We start from the raw sequence: 20,394 nt of genomic DNA, 5'->3' as shown, positions 1-20,394 counted from the left end.
CAGCTGGGATGGAATAAATTTTCTTTGTAGTAGATGGTATGGCGTGGTGTTTTCTATTTAGGATGAAAATAATGCTGAGCAGTGCTTGCACAGAATCAAGGACTTGTCAGCTTCTTATGCTGCCCTGCCAGAAAGGAGTCTGGAGGTGCTTACTGGGGAGGGGGTGCTCATTTGCTCAGGGGCTGGCTGGGTATTGTATTGGTCAGCTAACAATGAGCAATTGTGTTGTACATGACTTTTTTTTTGTTTGTTTATTTTTTGTTCTCGTAATTCTTTTCTTATTACTATTTTCTTCACTTTTACCTTTCTTATTGAAATGTCCTTACCTCAACCTGTGAGTTCTCAAACATTTACCTTTTTCAATTCCTTCCCACATCCCACTAGGGGGGATGAGCAACTGACAAATGTGTGGTGCTTAGCTGTCTGATGGGTTAAATCACAACAGCATTTTCTAAAAAAAAAAAGGGGAGAAAATGCAAAATTAATATTTTCAAAACAAAAGCCTATAGATAAAACATTGTACAGATTTCTAACTTACTTGTCTTAGTTTTAAACCTGAATTTTCTCATAAAAATTCAGACTGTGGATTTGCTAATGAACATAATGAATACCAGAGGCCTGAAATCTCAGGTGATAAAATGTGGTTGTGGTTGTGACACAATGCTACAATGCTAAGAATTGGGTGCTGTTAGCCTTCCTTCATCAGTCATTTTCAGTACTGATGTCTAGACCTTAACAGACCCAGTTTTGTAAGCTGAGGTATTTTCTTGCTTCCAAGCAAGACTGTATAGAAGGAAATAGGTGTCCAGCAGGAAACAGAGAGCAATTCAAATCCCCCAGCACAGCTGAACCTTTTTAAAGCAGTCAGAATCTCTCCATGTTGACCAAGCAACCTCACTACTGCTTCCTCTGCCCTCATGGTTCCTCTTCAGCACAAAGTAGCTGTGCAAAAGTACAAATTAAAAACAGATAAACTACTACTACTACTACTACTTCTACTACTACTACTACTACTACTACTACTACTAATAATAATAATAATAATAATAGGTTTTCATCACTGTTTAGACCCAGAACATGAAAAAAAAATAGTAATTTTACATATAACCACAGTGGGTCTTAATTTTTTGCCTATTCAAAACAGACTGTGATGAAAGAAGGTCCATCTAGTGCTGTGGAAACCAGTGAGGCCAGTCAAAATTTGATCATGAGGAGGACAGTCATGGCTGCTGTTACAGATATCAGCAGTTGTCCTCTGCTTAGTGATACCTACCTTTTGGAAACAGTCTCACCTCTGACTTTGTCTGTGGAGGGAGGCAAGACAGCAAAGGCTGGAGAGTTTTTCGCAGATTTTTGTGCAATTTCTCCTAGGATTTGCACTTGTTGTCAGTGTCACGTAGGATCTGGAACTGCAAGGAATTGGTATACTGGGATGAAGCCCAGTAAGATGCAAGAAGGTACAGTTTTTTCTTGGGCCTCACTCAAAGGACCCGCTATGCATACTGTATTATGTTATGCAGTGCTTTAACTGCACATATTAGGATGAATAACGAGTTTTTGATAGTGACACAAACTGCAATTTAAGCAGGCTATTCCAAAGGAAAGCATCGTGCCTGGCTTTATAAACCCCTTAGACCTCCCTGCTGATGCTGGTATCTTGGAAACACTGGAGTTCTTTGTTAATTTTATAACTTTTCTCTAACAGTTCTAGGCTTCTTTGAAGCTCCACCTTTTCTTTATTCTAGGGAAAAGTGGTACAGTCACTATGTACTACATCCACAAGGAAGCCAAGGTAGTTGTTCTCCGTGACATATGTGGAGTGAGGAGCCAATGCTCTTCTACAGCCATCACCCACATTTGTATCATAGTAGCTGACTCCTCTGTGGCATTTCAATAGGAAGGATTCCTGTTTGGCATTCAGCTTCTGTAATGTCACTCTTACTGCAGCAACATGTGCTGCACCTCCAGGGAAAGCTATTTTAGCAGGGGATGAGAAAAGATAAATAACCGCACATGAGATTTTCCAAAGATGATTCAGTTTTACAGAAATTATCCAATGTACCCTGGTGAAAAAAGAATTTAAAAACATGAACTGCCTCAAGCTTATGGCTGCAACTATTGTTTGTACTATATATCCCCATTACAACAGCTGTTTTCTCAGAACTGTATCATCCTTCCATGAGAAATTAAGGCATTTTGCTGTCCTAACCTCACTTTTTTTCTCCACTTGGAAATTGTTTAATGCTTTGATCTGCATATGGGTATAGGTTGTATATTTCCTGTTCTTGCTGGAGAAAGCTAATGGTCATCCTGTGTTCCAGGACAATTTCTTTTCTTGGCACTCGCAGGTAAGAAGCTGTGAAGACATATAATGAGTGTGGTCTTAGATCTTAATGGCTTTTCACCTGCTCATAGGGATCCCTCCCTGTCATAGGGCATTTGATTACTGATAGGAGAACAGCAGTCAGTGTTCAAGGCATTCCTATGCAAGATAGGTAGTGATTCCAGTATCTTATAGAAGTGTTTTGATCCTTGCTGTTAGATTAACAAAGAAATGAAGTGTTTACATTTGTATGTCTGATTGATAAGCTGAAAAATAAATAAAGATAACAGTCTGGAAAGACTCCAAGAGTATCCTCAATTCACCACCAGGGAGTTGGAATTGCTAGAATTCATCATTTGTAAAGTGCTTAGCTTTAACTTGTTTCTGAGACACATCTGAAATTCAGGGAAACATTGCAAAATAGCTCACATGCGAGCTCCTTCCTGTTGGGTGGCCAAGTAGGGGTAGTGTAGGTAGAAAATAATTTGAATGACTAAGGCAGAAATAGCAGCTCTTGTGGTGAAAAACAGTGTTCACATCACCCAGGCAAACCTTTTCATATGACACTTTTTCCCAACTCTGGCAATTACAAGCCATGCTGTGTGTCTAACATATAACATCAGTGCACAGTGAAGTCACTCCTGTCATAGGTCTTCTCTGACTGTCTCAGCCTGGGTAAAGACATTCAGACTGATTTGGTGCTTAAGTACTTGCTTCAAAGGGGGAATTTGTAATGAGGTCAGTAATTAGATGACATTGATGACAACTCTTTTGGAGTCAACTTGATATGAGAAAGTTTGAATTCCTAAACCATGAAATTTCATTCCTGTTAATGGATATATTGCTTTTCAGATCAAACTGACTTCATCTTGCTTAAGAATAGGTTTTTGGGGTGAGATGTTGGTGTCTAGGTCTCACCCTTTCAGCAAGGATGAAAACTCAGCAGCATTTTGAGGATGAAAACTCAGCAATGTTTTGATCTCCTGATAATTTTCTCATATACCATTCCATTACTTCAGGTTTGACCCTTTTCACAGTTGAATGGATTCCACAGTTTTTATCTAATTTAGATGAAAGCCTTTATAAAACGGTTCCAGATGTATTGTTTTAATCAGCCACTTAGGATCTGTGTTGACCTGTCTATCTGACTGCATTTTTATCTGATAGTCCTTAAGGTGAAACTGCAAGATTACATGGAGTTAGGATGACACCAGTGGCCTTAGTCCTCACTCCAAAAGTTTAAAGAAATGTAAGAAATATGTGGCTGCTACATGTATACATCCTTAAAATGCCGGTCATTCAGATTCACAGTTATCTGAAGCATCTGACCAGTATTTAACCAGAACCTAGGCAAGCAGCTAAGCTGGGGTCATGAATATCAAGCTCAGAATTTCTTGCTTTGGTGGAGCCCAACTTTCCCAATTACATCTTTATTTTCTTCGTAGTGTTTCTCAAGTTAGTTCTGTATTGTTTGAGAGACATCTTATCTCTTTCTACTAACAAAGAAAAAATACTTTGTTTCCCTGATGCTTTAGTGCTTCTTATACTAAGTTATTGTCAGTTTTGCTTGTTCATAATTGTAATACATTTTATCCTTTTTTATCCTTTTTATCCCAGATGCATTCCAGGAGCTTTTTAGTTTCCAGGAGTTTTGATCTATTGTAATATTTACCATTGGAGAAAAGAACATTGTTCCATGCAATTTTTATCATCTTGCACAATAATTGCAATACAAGAAGTTCCCACTCACCTGGCCTCTAGCCCTGCAGGATAGAAGACCATTTGTTTTCCTGCTAATTCTTTGATTTTGATGAAAATAAGAGAAGAAAGAATGCTTTATGGGATGTGTCATTTATCCCATCAGCAGAATGTGTGTTCCACCCACTAATGGGACTCTTCCTTGGTGCAACATTTTCAGCTGTTGAAGTATCTTCAGCCCTGAATGTAGAAATGGTAGAAAAGAAGTTTAGGTCTGTAGAGAGGTGATTTTACTGATGAGATGCTGGGTAATGGCTAGTGACCTCCTTCTGAATAGAGGAATTAATGCTTTTTTTTTAATTTTATGTTTATATGCCACATTTTGATATCATATTAGGATGTCAGAGGTCTTATGGAAGCTGCAGTCCCACATCCCTTCCACAGATCATCTTCTGCAACTCCAACAATTGCATTGCAATACCTTCTGTTTTGTGTTGGATACAAACTAGACTAGATCTTTTAGTCTTAAAAGGATGAGAAGTGCTTTCCTCAACATTTTTTTTTTCACATTATAATATGTTAGACCTGCAGTTTCCCAACAGATATTGCAGGTTATTAATAATGACTATACCTATTCTGCCACCTTCTTTAATCATCCTAAAAATAGTACTCTTTCCAAAATCTAATAGGAAAGAAAAATCCCACTTACCTTATTTTTGTCATTGAACAGAGGCAATCCAGCATAACATGTTTATGCAGGAGACGGTGTTGCTTTTTATCCTGGTCACTGCATCTTAATGGCACCTGTTTAGCACCATGCCATCACTCAAACTACAGATTGGATGCCTCTGGACCTTAACCCCAAGAGCTGCATGGAAATTTGCCAAAACACATAATGGCTGCTGCTAATGTGCATGTATTTGCATAGTTACTAATATTAAAAAGTTGGCAACAATAATATTTTCATGGATTGTATCTTCCTCGCTGGAACAGTACAAAGAGCTTGTTGATTGATTTCATGTTGAATTAAACCATCCCGTTGATCTTTCTTATCTTTCCATACAGGTGAACCGAAAAGGGCAGCCATCAGTTGCTTTTGACTTTTGACCAAATTCTGGCTGCATCTTCTTATCACACAACTTTTAGCAGAAAGCTCTGATTTCTTGCTGTTTTGTCTAGTCCAGCTCATGTGTTTCTCTTTTCACTTGTTAACTGACAGAAAGGTTAAAAAAAAAAAAGTTTATGTTATTTTCTAGGGACGACTTGTACTGTTGCCTCTGCTGGAGAAGCAGAACTGGGAAGCTGGTGTTTGGTTTATTCTCACTGATGTCTCTCAGGGTGCTCTGACTATTGTAGATCCTCCACCCTTGATTGCAACACTAAGAAAACAGTAGAAATTGGAAATTGATGCCAAAGTCCCCAGAGGAACAAGAAAAAACATTAAATGGGACTGGCCAGTCCTGTCTTTTCAGTTCTCCAATCTCATCTTGCACAAAGGAATAGAGAAAAGCAGAAAGGACACCCAGCATTTTGGAGATAGCAAGAAACAGTGGAGAAAACTAAAAATGTCTCAGTGAGGGTAAAGAGAATAACTGATTTATAGCCAAATGGAAAATGGCCATTTGAGTTTGGTGGGGTTAAACAAGGAGGGAGGGATGGAAACCTGATGGAGGAAAGCCAGCCAAAGCCTTACTGGGGAGGAGCCTTTGCTACATAGATGAGAATTAATTTGCAGTCATTCTCCTCTGCTGTATGCTGATGCTGATTTGGAAGGTTTTGTTTGTTCTGCCCCCTTAGTGCCTAACCTTCCTTTCCAGTTGTGGCTTGCTCCATGGTTTCTGCGTTTGCTCTACATTATCCAGGACCCAGAGGTTCAGACAATCATCTATTTCTATCTCAACCTTTTTGCTCACTGCTATTTGTATCCAGACTTGTTGCATGTATGTGTGGAAGATATCATCTGTTCATAAAGCAAGAGATGAGGCACAATTCTATTAAAGTCACCAGTGCTTCTATGATGAGTAAGAACAACAGCAGTCAAGGCCAGCAGAAATAGAAAAACAATTTTAGCATAAATGTATAAATTCCCATCCTCTTACAGTTCTCTTATGAAATTATTATTATTTTTCCAAGTACCCAGGCATAAGAAATTCTAAATCTAGAAAAGTTACACGGATTTGCTGGGTTCCTGGTTTCCTTGGCAACCATTCATATAAATAGTAAGGACCTGTTGTGGGGGAGGGAATATCAGTATAACTGAAACCTGTGAATCACCTAGGAAAAACTAAATTCAAGGTCAAAGTTATATGTTCTCCAGCAAACATGAAGAGAATACTCTGTTTTCATTTAAGTCAGGAATCAGGCTCTTCCGTTTATGTTTACTAAATAAATGACAGGGAGGGAGCAAAGGCTTGGTTTTATTTTTGTTTGTTTTGTGTTGTTCTGTTTTGTTATGTTGTGGTGTCTTTTTCTTCCCATAAAGATGACATGCAAAGAGCTTCCTTTCGGCATTCCTCATGAGGAAACTATTACAGGTGATCATCACCTTCTCCTCCTGGGCTCTCTACTCAGTCAGAATTGATCTCTCTCTCTTTTGACTCTTTTTTGTTGATATTGTTGTTATTACCTGTGAAAATACAGTATGCTAAAGACAGACATAGACATGAATGTTACCTATATTTATTTTTAACCCCCTGATCTGCTTCTTTCTCAAAGATTGCGTTAACCCAGTCTCAGCAACAACATACTGTTCTTACTCTGCTAAAGCAAGAGAGTAATAAAAGGGATCAGCCAGATGACCCTGTCAAGAGTTTAGATGGGAGGCACAGCCAGTGTGAAATAGGAAAGATTATCCTGAAACTAACCCTGATCTGTGCTAGCGTTGCTGGAATTGTGACTCTGTTTTCATGAATGTGAGAAGGGGCATGGGAAAAAATTGCAGCAGGATGAAATTCTCCTTGTTTGAAACTGAAAAACAGTGATGAATGACTGACATCAAGAAAAATTCCTGTCCTGTGCCAGCAATATGTTTTTTTCCTCCCCTTTTTATTCTTTGTATTGCAAAAAAACTTACTAAAATGATGGTCATTAAAATGGTGACAGTATTTTTCTCCAGCTGAGAAACTACCTGAAAACTACAGTTCTTTCAGCTTTGTCTTAAATAGAGGTCACATGCTTTGAAAAAAATAACAATTTTATCTCGCTACTTCTAGCGTTCATAGCAGCAGCAAAGCACTAAACGAGTAATGAAAAAGCTATGACAACAAGTTATCTACTGTGTCTAGGAAGTTATTTACCCAATCTGAGGAAATAACAGTTGTTATTTGTTAACTGATTCACACATCAGAATTTCCAGGGCTGTTTCCCATACTTGGGCCATTTATAAGGGCTGCCAGAAGCCAGCAATTACCAAAGAATTTGGTTGGTCTTCCTTCACAAGGAACCCTCCAACTTGTTGCAAATTCTTGCCCCATGTAACTTGCACTAGTTTTCAGATCGTTGTCCAACACCATTCAGAATATTTGTGCAAATCTACAACACTCTGTTTTTATTGTGCTGCGGTGTGGATCTTTTCATCTATTTTGCTTTGCTTTTCTTAAGATCCTGAATTATCTTGATCATCTGATGTAATCTTCAAGAACATGGTACCCTTGTTGAAGTTTTTGAGAGCAAATAGATGCTGAAAACTTTTGGAAATTCAAGTTTCCAGCAGGTCATTCATTACATTTCTCTTCATTTGAACCTATGTATTCTAGATGCCAGATCCTTTTTATAGAAAAACCTGGCATGAAAGTTCTAGGGAGGCAGCTTTCCCTTGCAACTTCCCTCATACTTTTGTTTCTGCCTCCTACTTGCTACTCAGTGTTCCCTCAACTTAGTGAATCTGCAGCCATTAAGTTGGGGTGGCAGTGGGATTTGGGTCTATTTGATCCCATTTCTTAATCCTTCCCTAAGAGGGGTACATGCAGACAGAAGCTTCTGCCTCCAGGTATCAACCCAGCCAGTCTGATTTTCAGGCTCTTGCAAGTTATTGGCCTTAGTGGTGTTTTTGTGAAGTCAGCTGAGCAGAAGGGGTGTCTTTTATTTGGAGCAGGTATGGGGATATTATGTCATTGCTGAGGATTGTTTTGATTTATTTATTTTCCAGGCATATGAAGGAAGATTCAGGGAATGCAATGAGAAAATCAATGTGGTATTGAAGGTTGCATTTTTCCAGTGTAGAGTGTCCAGAGGACATGCTGCCAGGGAAAACACTTTCTCAGCCAAACTTCCCCCATCTTATCACTCTGAACAGGATGGATTTTCTGTAGCTCAGGGGGTGCTAGTGCTATATTCTTTGAGATAGGGAGGAATTCTGCTAAGAAAATGGACAAATATTATTTAACAGACAAGAGGAAGTTGTACGGACAGCAACCTATTCATCAGTAAAAGTCAGGATAGATTTTTTTTATTTTTTTCTGGAAGGGAGGTAGTCAGATCTGTTAAACTGGGCAAAGGCTGCATTTGGAAGGGAAATGCAAGCTCAAGTTTATGTGGTTGGTTAGCTAAAACTCTGAGTGCTTTGTTTCCTGGTACTATTATGTACCCCCTCCCAATCCAAGAAGAAAATAAAAAGCAAAGTTGTTAAGTTTTCTGTTAACCTCCAGTATTTAGGAGAAGATATTAAGTGATGAGATAAATTTGTACAGTCCCACAGAATATCTGCTTCTATGCTAAGTACTGTTTTTGTGTTCCAGTCTGTGTATATATAACCCAACACTATGGTAAGGCTGCAAATTGCACAGTCTCTTTTCTCATGCTTCACCTTGTTGCTCTTACCATAGTTTTATTTATGTTGCAAAGAGAAGAATGAGTGCAGCAAAATCATATTTGAAAACAAAGTACCTTTGCCTGTAAGACTGATGACTTTTAGGAGCATGACATATAAAAAGGAATATAATAGGATTTAAATTTAATTAATTGGGCAAATACAAAACTGTGTCCTATGGTGGCACAAAACTTCGAAGTACATTTTTTTCCTCATGTAACTTGCCCCATTCTTTTTCACACTCATGCTCATGACTGGCAACACATCCCTGCATCCTATTTTTCACACTCTTCTTTCTATGCTATTTTTTTCATATTTATCACAGGGAGGATCAGGTGGCAGCTGTTAGTAAAAGCAGAGTAAAATATATGAGATTAAGAATCCTAACTTTATGTGTACAGTGATGGGCTCTGAATTAGCCATAACCACTCCAGGAAACAGATTGGCTCTTGTGATAGTTCTGTGAAAAAGAATGACAGGCTGTGGTGGTTTCACCCTGCTGGGCAGCTGAGCTCCACCACCACTCTCTCACTCCTCCTTTCAAAGAAGAAGGGGAAGAAAATATGATGGAAAGGGCTCAAATGTTGAGTTAAGGACAGGGAGATCACTCACCTATTACTGTCACAGGCAAAACAGGATCAACATAGGGAGATTAATATAATTTATTGCCCATAACTAGCAGACTGGAGCAGTGAGAAATGAAAAGCAAACTAAAAACACCTTCCCTGTATCCACCCTCTTCTACCTCCTCCCTTCAAGTGATGCAGGGGAACAGGGAATTGGGGCTGAAGCATCAGTCCCTGATGCTTCATCCCCACCACTCCTTCACAGTCCCTCTCTGCCCCTGCTCCCCGTGGGGTCCCTCCTACGGGATGACATCCTTCCCGAACTGAGACTGCGGGGGCTGCCCACAGGCAGCAGCTCTCCAAGCACTGCTCCCACACGGCTCCGCACCACGGGGTCCATCCATCCCCCAGGAGCAAACTGCTCCAGCATGGGTCCCCCACGGGTGAGCAGCAGCTCCCCCCAGCCCCCTGCTCTTGCTTGGGCTCGTCTCCACGGGCTGCAGCTCCAGCCCAGGGCCTGCTCCTGCAGGGGCTCTTCATCGGCCTCAGCCTCCTCGAGGCCACATCCACCTGCTCCACGTGGGCTCCTCCACGGGCTGCAGCGTGGAGATCTGCTCCATGTGGGACCTATGGGCTGCAGGGGGACAGCCTGCTCCACCAGGGGCCTCTCCACTGGCTGCAGGGGAACTGCTGCTGCATGCCTTGAGCACCTCCTGCCCTCCTGCTGCACTGACCTCAAGAGCTGCAGGGCTGGTTATCAGTCCCCTCTCCCAGCTGCTGCTGCACAGATCTTTTCTTCTTGTGCTTTCCCAGAGACCCAACCAGCATCCCTCCCCTGGCTTGGCTCTGTCCAGCAGTGGGTCTCTTTTTGAGCCGACTGGAGCTGGCTCTGATCTGACATGGGGCAGCTGCTGGGCTCTGCTCACAGAGACCACCCCTGCAGCCTCCATGCTACCAAATCCTTGCCACATAAACCAAATACACAGACAAATTGAATTGGTAGATAGCTGAATCCAGACAAGAGTTAAAAATAAGCCGTGGAACTCTTTACTGTAGGATGTTGTGGTTCATTAATATTTACAAGGCGTCAAAAACTCAGATGAAACATCCATGAAAAGCTGTAAGTCACAAAAATTCTACCTCTAGCTCAGAATTGTTAGCCCTGACATGGTCAGGCAGTTGGATTTGATGATCTTTCAAGTCCCTTTCAATTGAACTATTCTATTCTAGTCTAGTCTAGTCTAGTTTATGCTAGTCTATTTCTAAAATTGGTGCAAATTTCCAGATGATGGGAGTATTTATGGCTGAGGTACCACTGTAGAATTTCCCTGTTTTTATGTTCTTCAGTAGGCACCTGCCATTGTCCGCTGTTAGAGTCTGGCTACTGAGCTCCATGTACTTTCAATGTGACACCATACAGGCACCCCTAAATTCTTTGTCCTTGCCCGTTGATCACTGTTCCCTCTCATTCTGTTCATGTTGGTAGTGTTTTCCACACTGCTCTCTGCTAAGTCTACAAGCTTCCATCCCTTTCAAAAATGCTCAAGATACCTATCCATGTAGAGATTTCATTGCAATCTGTATTCATCTGGGAAGCCTGGATAAATTACCTCCATCACCTGTTTCTGGGGGAAAAAAAAAGTACATTTAAGAAAAAAACATCACAAAGTTCCCTAGAGAAGTACAGTACAAGAGTCCAAAAACTCCAGCTGAATATATTTGTGATGAAGAGTAATGGTTTTTGATCTAAACTTGTGGTCAACAGGTGAATTTAAGAGTAAAAATACCTAAAGCCTTTGAATGCAGTTTCCATATAAATCATTCACAGGGGACTCACCCTTTGCCCCTTTCTCAATTCACAGAAACGGGGAGGCTTGTTTCTATTTTTAAGCCGTATGTATTAGACTTTTTTCCTTAAAAATGGCGCCTCTGCTTACTCTAATCAGCACTTACACAGCTATAGCAACTATGAGACAGCTGAGTTAGGCTGTGTACAGCCTCAATATTTTATCCAGCTTTTCCCAGAGATGGTCTGAGCAGACAACGTGCTGGCAAAGCATCACCACACATGGAGACTCTTGTTGCCACTTCTCAGGTATACATCTATACTAAGGTAATCAGTTGTGTAATAAGCAGACTCATGGGCATGTAGTTTTTGTATTCATAGCCAGAAAGACTGAATAATGTGGATAATTTAGTTTATTTTCAGTCTCCAATAATAGGAAGAATAAAGCTGATTTGATGAAAGGTCTTTAGTAAGGTGCTTTTTTTCACTTAGCTTACTAAAAGAAAAAAAAAAAAAAGAATCATTGTCAGCACCAGCTAAATGCTTTTCTCTACTCTCCTCTTATGAACAAAAATCCAGATTTTGAGAGCTAAGGATCTGAGGTAAAACTCCAAACTGCGCTATTTATACTGAAGTGCGAATTATACAAATGGCAAAGTATGTCACGTTATTTTGTGTCAGTTTACTCTTTTACTAACTATTTTTTTCTGTTCCTGCCATATCTTCTAGGAATGTTTGTTCTCAGAAAACAACTCTGATCTTGTTTGTAAAGCAAATGATTCACAAACATTCCCTATATGGGCCATTTTAACATTTTAACTATGTAGAGAACAAATATATTAAGACCTACAGAAAATATTTTGATAATTTTTAGGTAAAGGAAATGGCTAAATCTTAACAGTTATATCAAAGAAGGCAGCTTGCAGGATTTTGCAGGATTTTGTGCATCAGTTGCCTTAGCCATCTCAAACTGTCACTTGTTAACTACTGAGAACCTATTCAACAATAATGTTCTTGTATTATCTTGTGGGGGGTGTTAGACTATATGTGGTATACATAGAGAATGAGTACTGTTGTGTAGAGTAACAAGTTTTTATTGGCATGGATTTGGAATGGTTATATTATTCATGAATAGCAAAGCCATGAAGAAATTATGCCAGGGACTAATTAACAGTCCTGTTTATATTTTAGTCAACACTGTATCAGGGGAGAGAAAATTTCAGATAGGGTTCGCCTATTAACAGGTCAAGGTTCAACACAGACTCATATCAAACACTGTGGACCATTTGGAATAGGGACTGCTCCTTTCATTTTCAAAAGCGACCCTTTCAGACACCAGGCTTCAGGATGGCAAGCTTGTAGTGGTGTTAGATTCTGGGAATCTCCAAGACAAAGAAAATAACAGCTCCTTCAAGGTGATTCTTTTCAATCTGCCTTTTCCCTTCCCTGCTTGTCTCAGGTTATCCATGAAACATCTGAACCCCTGCCATATTAGGCTTATTTGCATAAGTATATTAGGAGTTCTGGAGCAATATTGCATTTGGACTAATTAAATGAGGGACATGCCATCCAAAATTAATAACATAGGGATGGGTTATAATAAAAGAAAGCTCAAGTCTCTAAAATTACATTAACTCCTGCATTATGTCAGTATGACTAGAGAGCTGATCTTCCTGGCTGGTCTAGCACAAGGACTTCCAAGTGGCAGATTCAGGATGATGTGCAGAGTTTGAGGAAGCAGGATAAATACTGCTGTGCTGACACTTAGATGTGATGGTCCATTCATAGGGACATCATGTTGAGAGAGGTCTGGATTCACAAATATCTAGAGTTTTGAGGGTGTGGATTTGAAATTTGCTCTGTTAACACACACAGAGAACAATTCTGGGGAGCAGAGCTTCATATTTATATTCCTAGTGATATTGGCATATATCAGGGAGACAAACTAGATTTCTCTTTTAAGGACCATACAAATTAAAGAGAGAGAAAGCAAGAAAGAAAGAAATAAGAATGATGGCTGATGATGGACTGATGAGATACTTTTCAAAAACAAAACAAAAATAAAATCACACTTCCTGTTTTGGGGTTGTTTAAAGATAATCTGCTTTTCCTGCCTTTCCCCTTCAAATTTTACTTTTCTCCTTAATAGTTTGCTTTAGTATCCTCAATCTTTTTAATGAACTTAGTGAGGGAAGATTCTGCCCTGGTGCAGGAATTATGAGAATACAGAAGAAAGTCGAAGGGGAAAGAACGAGTCAACTTACATTGCCAGAAGCCTTGTCACTTTATATTTAAAAAGGCATGCACTTTAAGCATCTATGTTAACCTTTCTTCAACCACTCTTCCAACTTCCAAATAAAATTTAGGAATCCATTCTGTTATGGGAATAATTTTATGAAGGAGTTTGGAGGAAATGACATGTGTGCAAAAGCTGTTTCACATAATAAACTTCACAATGCCAGTGAATAGATATGAGACAGTTAAACAACAGAATAAATCTTCTGAGTTTTACTAGGGCACTTTGTTTCTGCCAACCTTCTCTAAACTATAATATGCCGGGCTAAATGCTCAAATCTGTCTCACTCAGGTCCCCTAAAGTCAAAACATGAATTTAAGTTAATGGGAACACTGCTCAAGAAAACTTAGTAAAAACCTAGGGATTTTAATGTATGCCCTTTAAGACACTAAACAAGGGCAGTTTCAAACAGGACAATAGGAACAACTTCTCCAAAACTTCTAAAACACTTCCAGCAATGACTTTTGGTATTTGAGAACTTGAGTCTCACAGGAAGAATATAACGTGTAGGTCATGGAACATCCTAGTGAAGGCAGCACAACGAAATACTGAATTTAGTGTCCCAACTTCCTTTGGAAGCTGCAAAAATACTTTGTTTAGCCCTTGTTGAAGAAATGTAAATGTTTGAGTTTGTCCCCTTGATATGTAAAAACCAAAAAATATGGCTACAGCTGTTCTACTTTATCCACTTTGGGGCATGTCTGTATGATGTCAGTACGTGTAAGTTAAAGGTTGTCAATAAACATATTCTTTTGCAATTTTCATGCTCATTTTTCTAATTGAGAAGAATTTTGAAATTCTGACTGTCAAGTCTGTAAAAATTAAATAGAAAATAAAAGGAAAAAATATGTTTGTTAATTCTACTTTAAAAATCTGGGAATGGCAAACACTTTTTTTTTTTTTCTGTTTGAAAATGAAAGTTATGTATAATACACCTGGAGTTTTGGATTAAATATATGTTTCAATTTTATCAGAATATATGGATGTCTCAGAATGAATTGAACCAGGTTGGAAAGGCTCATATGATTTTAATTATATTGTGTGAAGCAATTACTTCAAAAAACAGTTTTGTTTCAGCCTTCAGAAACTTATGTTAGAAGCATATTTCAGAATTTCTGATGTTGATTTAAAAGCAAGATTTTAGATGACTGTTTCCACCTGGCATTTTATGGTTCTTTATTGTTGGTATTCAGAGATCTTCCATTATTACAATGGAATTGTAATTATGAATTATGAATTATTATAAACTATCTGATGAAGATTATTTTTCCTTCCTCTTTCCCACTTTCCATTTCCTGTTAGTCGGAAGTGTCATGGATCCCCAACAAACACTACTCTGGGATTTACGGGCTGATGAAGTTGGTTCTAACCAAGACTCTACCTTCCAATCTTGAGAGAGTCATTGTCCTTGACACAGACATAACATTTGCCACTGACATCGCTGAGCTATGGGCCGTCTTCCACAAGTTCAAAGGTATCCTAATGATTTTTTAAATGTCCTTAGTTGTGGGGGAGGGAAGATGGTAAAACAGAAAGTAGAACGGGGTTAGGAGGGCAATCAGATTTATTAAAAGTTTTCATGCTCAATTTTTGTTGTTTGAATGTTATTGTTTTATTTGCAAGCTCTTTCCTCAACAATGTTCCATATAGAGTGATGGGTAATTCTGATTACCTGTGCAATTTGTTTATTGGTCTAATTATTTGGGACAGGCAAGAATTTGACAATACAGTAGATGATAAATAATTATGAGGATGCTCTACTGACCTACTGTTCAATACCTGTAGGTATTCAATACTTGGAATAAGTATTTCCTCTACATATCTTCATTCCCCTCACATTTTCCTTGATAGTTTGACCATGGAAGGACACTTTCAGAGTAACTGTGTAGTGAGATGGTCACAAAAAAAGCATGCCACTTCCTTGTCACAAGCCAGAAGTACTTTCCTGGCTAACACATGGCTAAAACCATTTAATTCTCTCAGACTCCCGTGTTGCCGGCTTTCCAGAGGCAGAGACATATCTTATTGTTCTCCTCTTGCCCTGCTAATGTGTACTGGAGTGTTGGTAAATGCAGAGGCACTCCAGTGTCCCATTTGAATGTTCACAGCCCCTATCCTTGATGTTAGTCTGCTTTCTTTACATCACTTTAAGCAAAAATCAGCCTAAGCAAATGGGAGTATTTATGTACAGAGCCAAAATAAACCACTCTGTTACAAAGGTGACAGAAAAGAGAGCACATTTAATCTACTTATCCCATGTTGAAGTACAGAAGGCCTTTTTGCCTTTCCCAGTACCCAACTAATAGGCAGTAGCTATTATCTTCAGCTCTGGTCAAGGACTCAGTTTTAGTGTTTGCTTTTCAGTGCATTTGTTTCCTTTCCCTTCTCTGGAAACACTGATGTCCCTTCAGCAGGCTAGAAGCACTCATCTTCTTACTTTACTGAACCATAAACAAACTTTATTCATTACAAGTACTGTTCAGGCCTCTTCATAAAGCCTTTGCCCCTACTGAAACTTGAGTTTCATATAAACATATATCAACAAAAAAAAGTGTGTAAATGTATGCACAGGGAGTAATGCTGTGCTATTGCACTGTCTCACTGTGCACTACTGTCACAATTATTATGTCATTATATATGACATACATATTATATATGTCATTATTATTATAATATTGTACTGAATGTGGTATATTCACACACTGAAGCTAGTAAAGACAAGTATTTGAACTGAACTTGGGCACAGCGTACTGCATGGTCAAAGATACCTAGGTGAGGAGGAATATCTTGCTTATATTTTCTGCCATGGTTTCAGTGAAGGCCCTTACTTTTTACTAGGATAAGAAGTCAAGCATAAATCCAAGCTTGTGAAGAAATGGAGTAGAGGATGGTCTAAGACTGAAAAAAAATACAGACAGAAGAGATGGAAATACAGAGATAAATCATTATTGAAAGACAAAACATGGGTGTAAGTCTTCATGCAGTTAGGCAAGGCAGTTCAGCTGATTAGAGCTGTGAAAAGCTCTAACTCACACATGGAGCCAGAATTCCTGTGCTACTGGCAGCCCTCATAATGTACATACCACCATTCCCATGTACAAATGCATGATTTTGTAAGTTGTCTTTTCTGTCTTCTTAATTTCTGCTGACCACCTGCTTCTTCACAATGTTTTAAGCCTGGCAACCAACGGATCAGTGTCTACATCTGCTCATCTCCCAGATGGTCGCATACAAAGAAAGGATTAATTGCACAGTCTTGTTCTGCAGGAATTCTGCAGTGTGGGAGAGGACTTGGGATCACATGTATGCCCCAAAAAGTGATCTAAAATGTTGAGAGATAAGAGAAGTGAAAACCTCTCAGCCCAAGCTTACAGTCCATCTTGTCTCCTAAGGTACAATCCCATTAGGCAAAGATCCAGTGAAAATGGATTTTAGGAGATAAAGGGCAAGGAAGCTGAAATGATACTGTTGCTCTTTTACTGCTTCATAAAAGATTAGTTTAAATTATACAGTGAATCTCAAGTTGTCCTCAGCGTCCTTTTATTTTTCCTACCAGTGTCACAGAAGATTCAAATGATTTCTCATATCATTAGCCCCAAATATTCCTGTAGAGGGTCTGGTTTTAAACTGATGTTTTAATCCCCTTCTTGTTTCTCCCATCAGAAATCCCAAGTTTATAAACATTTCTTTGGGACAATTTAGCATGTTTGTTGAAATATTACTGAAACACAAGAGAAACAAAAATGGGAAGTGAAGGTCTAATCTCTAGAGGAACCTGACACTATCAAAGAATCATGGAATTCTTTGTGTCGGAAGGGACCTTTAAAGATTATCTAGCCCAACCTCCCTGCAATGGCAGGGACATCTCTCACTAGGTCAGGTTGCCCAAAGCCCCATCCACCCTGACCTTGAACACCCCAATTTGGAGGGCAACTTTACAGCCACAGGCTCTTCTAGAAATGTTCAGAGACTCAACTGTTGGATAGAATTGGCCATTGTAAACCTTCTTGCACCAGAATATTGTTTGAGCAAGAGGAAGAATTTTTCATAGCAGAGCAGGAAAAGCAAGAGCTTCTTTCTGTGGGTTGCTGAAGGATAACAGGTAAGGTGGTCCAGCACAGCCTCTTCCAATTTGGAGCTAGGCAGAGAAAGAGAGAGAAGGACCTAAAGTATGTGTTTCTTTCTTACCAAACAAAAACAGTGACCAAGAGACAAGTAGCTCAGATTCCTTTCTTCTGTGACAGCACTCTTGGAAGAAACTGAGTTCTGTCTACACACCACGAAGCTCTTCTTTACTGTGTGGGTGACGGAGCATTGGCACAGGTTGCCCACAGGTTGTGGAGTCTCCATCCTTGGAGGTCTTCAAAAGCCACCTGGCCATGGTCCTAGGCAACTAGCTCTAGGTAGCTGGACCAGATGACCTCCGGAGGTCCCTGCCAACCTCAGCCACTCTTTGATTCTGCGAGACACTTTCAGGATCGGCTAACAGTTTAGCCAGAAGCAATTCACTGTGTAGAAAGGCCCCGCAGTATGTTTTAAATAGCACCTGGAGTACTCAGTATCCTTGTTCTGCAAAGGTTCTTTCAGTCATCTCAAGAGCTGTAGAATGGATGAGACTCTTACATCGGGTTACAAGTTAATACTTTAGTTGGTAAAGCTACGTTCACTCTGCAGAAGTAAAAATTGAGAATTCCTTTGTAAATTATTGCTCTTCTGCCCTTTTCTGATAAGCTCCTTGCATATGCCCTTACAATAAATGGTCCAACTATTCTGTAGCCAAGTGCACAAATTAAGGCTCTACGTGTGATGTTATTTGAAAATCTGTTCTTTGAAGTAGCAACCTTTGGCTTTGGGAGAAATTCACACCTCTTTTCAGGAGCCCAAAACAGTGTCTCTCAGCAATGTGACATTTTAAAATTTCTCTTAGCAATTATTGGGGGTATAATTATTCTAACTTGTATATGCAAGTTTCAATCTTCATGCTTAAGTATGTCTGTGGGAACCGGTATCTTACACTTCAAGAGTCATATCCAGTTTTTCAGCTGGGATTTCAACATTTCTGCTTTAGCCTCATTCTCTCTTGTTCTCCTGAAGATAAGCAGTCTTTTTCTCTAGGACAGATATATACCTCCAAATATTGACTTCAAAGGCATGAGTCTGCAGCCAGTCTAGTGAAGATAACCTGTCATGCATGTTTTCTGTGACTTAGTTGACACTGATTAGGTTTTCTATTCATCTTTCACAGAATTTTGACAGTTCTAAACTTGAGAAAGCATCTAGCCTTAGGGCAGAAGAATGGGACTGTAGATCATATGCATTCTTGGATGAAGTACTGCAAAGTGTTTCAGACAGCAAGGATTAGTGTAACCAATATGCTTTTATTGCAGAAATTGTGTGAATTCTTCTGAGAAAAGAACCAGTCCAAAGCCATGCTCTCTGCCATCAATCTTAAAGTTCTTTTAAAGGCCACATCAGCTAATAGTTTTGTTATTCTTGCTCACCCAGACTCTTGGTATTGAAATGTGGCTGTTTTCTCTAAGCTTCTGATTTTGACTTTAACTGTTTGTTAAATACAGATTCTCAAGAGCATTCATTTTAAATGGCAGTGTGAATTTATTGGGATCTGACTATAAGCGTTGTAATAATTATTTGTGTTACGGGTTGCAGTTCCTGTCAGAGTCACAGGCTCTTTGTGCTGGGTGCTCTACATATGCATAGCAAGAGTCTTTGTGCTTTACTTGGTTGACCATTCTTGTATCTGCCTGTTTCCTTTAGGCCATGGCTGCGTATTGGTCACCACTGGGGCCCACAAGTGAGACCTGAATAATCCCTGTAGACATCAGCATTGAGGGCTTCCATATTTAAACTGAATGTCTAAGGGTATTATAGTATCTCTAAGTATCTGTAGTAACTCAGAGGCTATACTGAGCAGTCCTACCGCAGCTTACTGTTAGTCGCACAATCCAACTGCCTAATACAATGAATGTTTTAACTACTTTTAAGCAATACAGACTGGATTGAAAAAAAAAGAAAAAAAAAATAACATATTTCAAATTGCTCTACCTGTGGATTAAATTGTACAGAGAATATAAACTGCAATTAGTGTTAATCTGTGAAAATATATCTTCTCTGGAAAGCTGAATAAGACTTTAAGGCAGAATCATCTACATCCATTAATGAAGTATCCAAGAAGGAGAAATGGCAAGCTTGATAGAAAGTCTGAGATTCTCATGTTCATACTTTGCATGAATAAAAACATGCTATACAAGCTGTTTGCTTTGTGTCAGGAGCTCAAACAGTGATAAAAATCCATACTGACATCATAAATACCAGAAAAGGTCAACAGCAATTTTGGTGCAGGATCAAGTGCCCACAGCTGAAGAGGGATTGGCACATAGTCAATCCTAAACTTAAAATTTGTAAACACTCAGCATGTAGGTGCTTTGGCATATTGCTCTGCAGAATGCCCGAGGTAACAATGTAGGTTTGTGCTATTCTTGCAGCTTCGTTAGGAAAAAGAGCAAACAAACAAACAAAAAATCACAACCATCGCAAAATTCACCATCTCCCATGTAGGTGGTTTAATAATTATATTCCTACAAGAACTGTTATGTGTAAAACTGTAATACAAAATGCAAGTGTAACTTTTCAATTGTGTGTCGATTTAGTGTGCCAGAAACTGAGGTGCTGATGGCACCAGTGAGAGTCAGGCAGAGTCAGCATGTGCTGTATAAATTTCCCTGAATTTAGCTCTACCAGTGAATCCCCATCTTGATAAACTATACCTGCCACAGACCTAGGTTCTTCTTCTGCAAGGACTGTACTTTTTATGGGTATGCCAGTCTTGGGAGGATGTAAAATGCTCAGTTGTTGCCAAGATTAAAATTTAAAATTCATTGTCACCTATGTCTGAAGCCA

The 20,394-nt window shown here is 39.3% G+C and overlaps 1 protein-coding gene across 2 annotated transcripts in view; it reads left to right on the top strand.

The window, feature by feature from the left end:
• Positions 1 to 20,394, top strand: part of LARGE1 (LARGE xylosyl- and glucuronyltransferase 1) — a 282,272-nt gene that overhangs the window by 158,452 nt on the left and 103,426 nt on the right. For both annotated transcript variants that reach the window (XM_068664913.1, XM_068664920.1), the window contains one exon: positions 14,779 to 14,950. In XM_068664913.1, coding sequence (XP_068521014.1) covers positions 14,779 to 14,950 — 172 coding nt within the window. The remainder of the gene's footprint in view (positions 1 to 14,778; positions 14,951 to 20,394) is intronic.

This window comes from Anas acuta, chromosome 1, assembly GCF_963932015.1.
Source record: "Anas acuta chromosome 1, bAnaAcu1.1, whole genome shotgun sequence".
NCBI lineage: Eukaryota > Metazoa > Chordata > Aves > Anseriformes > Anatidae > Anas > Anas acuta.
The sequence above is the reverse complement of the archived record's forward strand: the minus strand, read 5'-3'. Positions and strand labels throughout refer to the sequence as shown.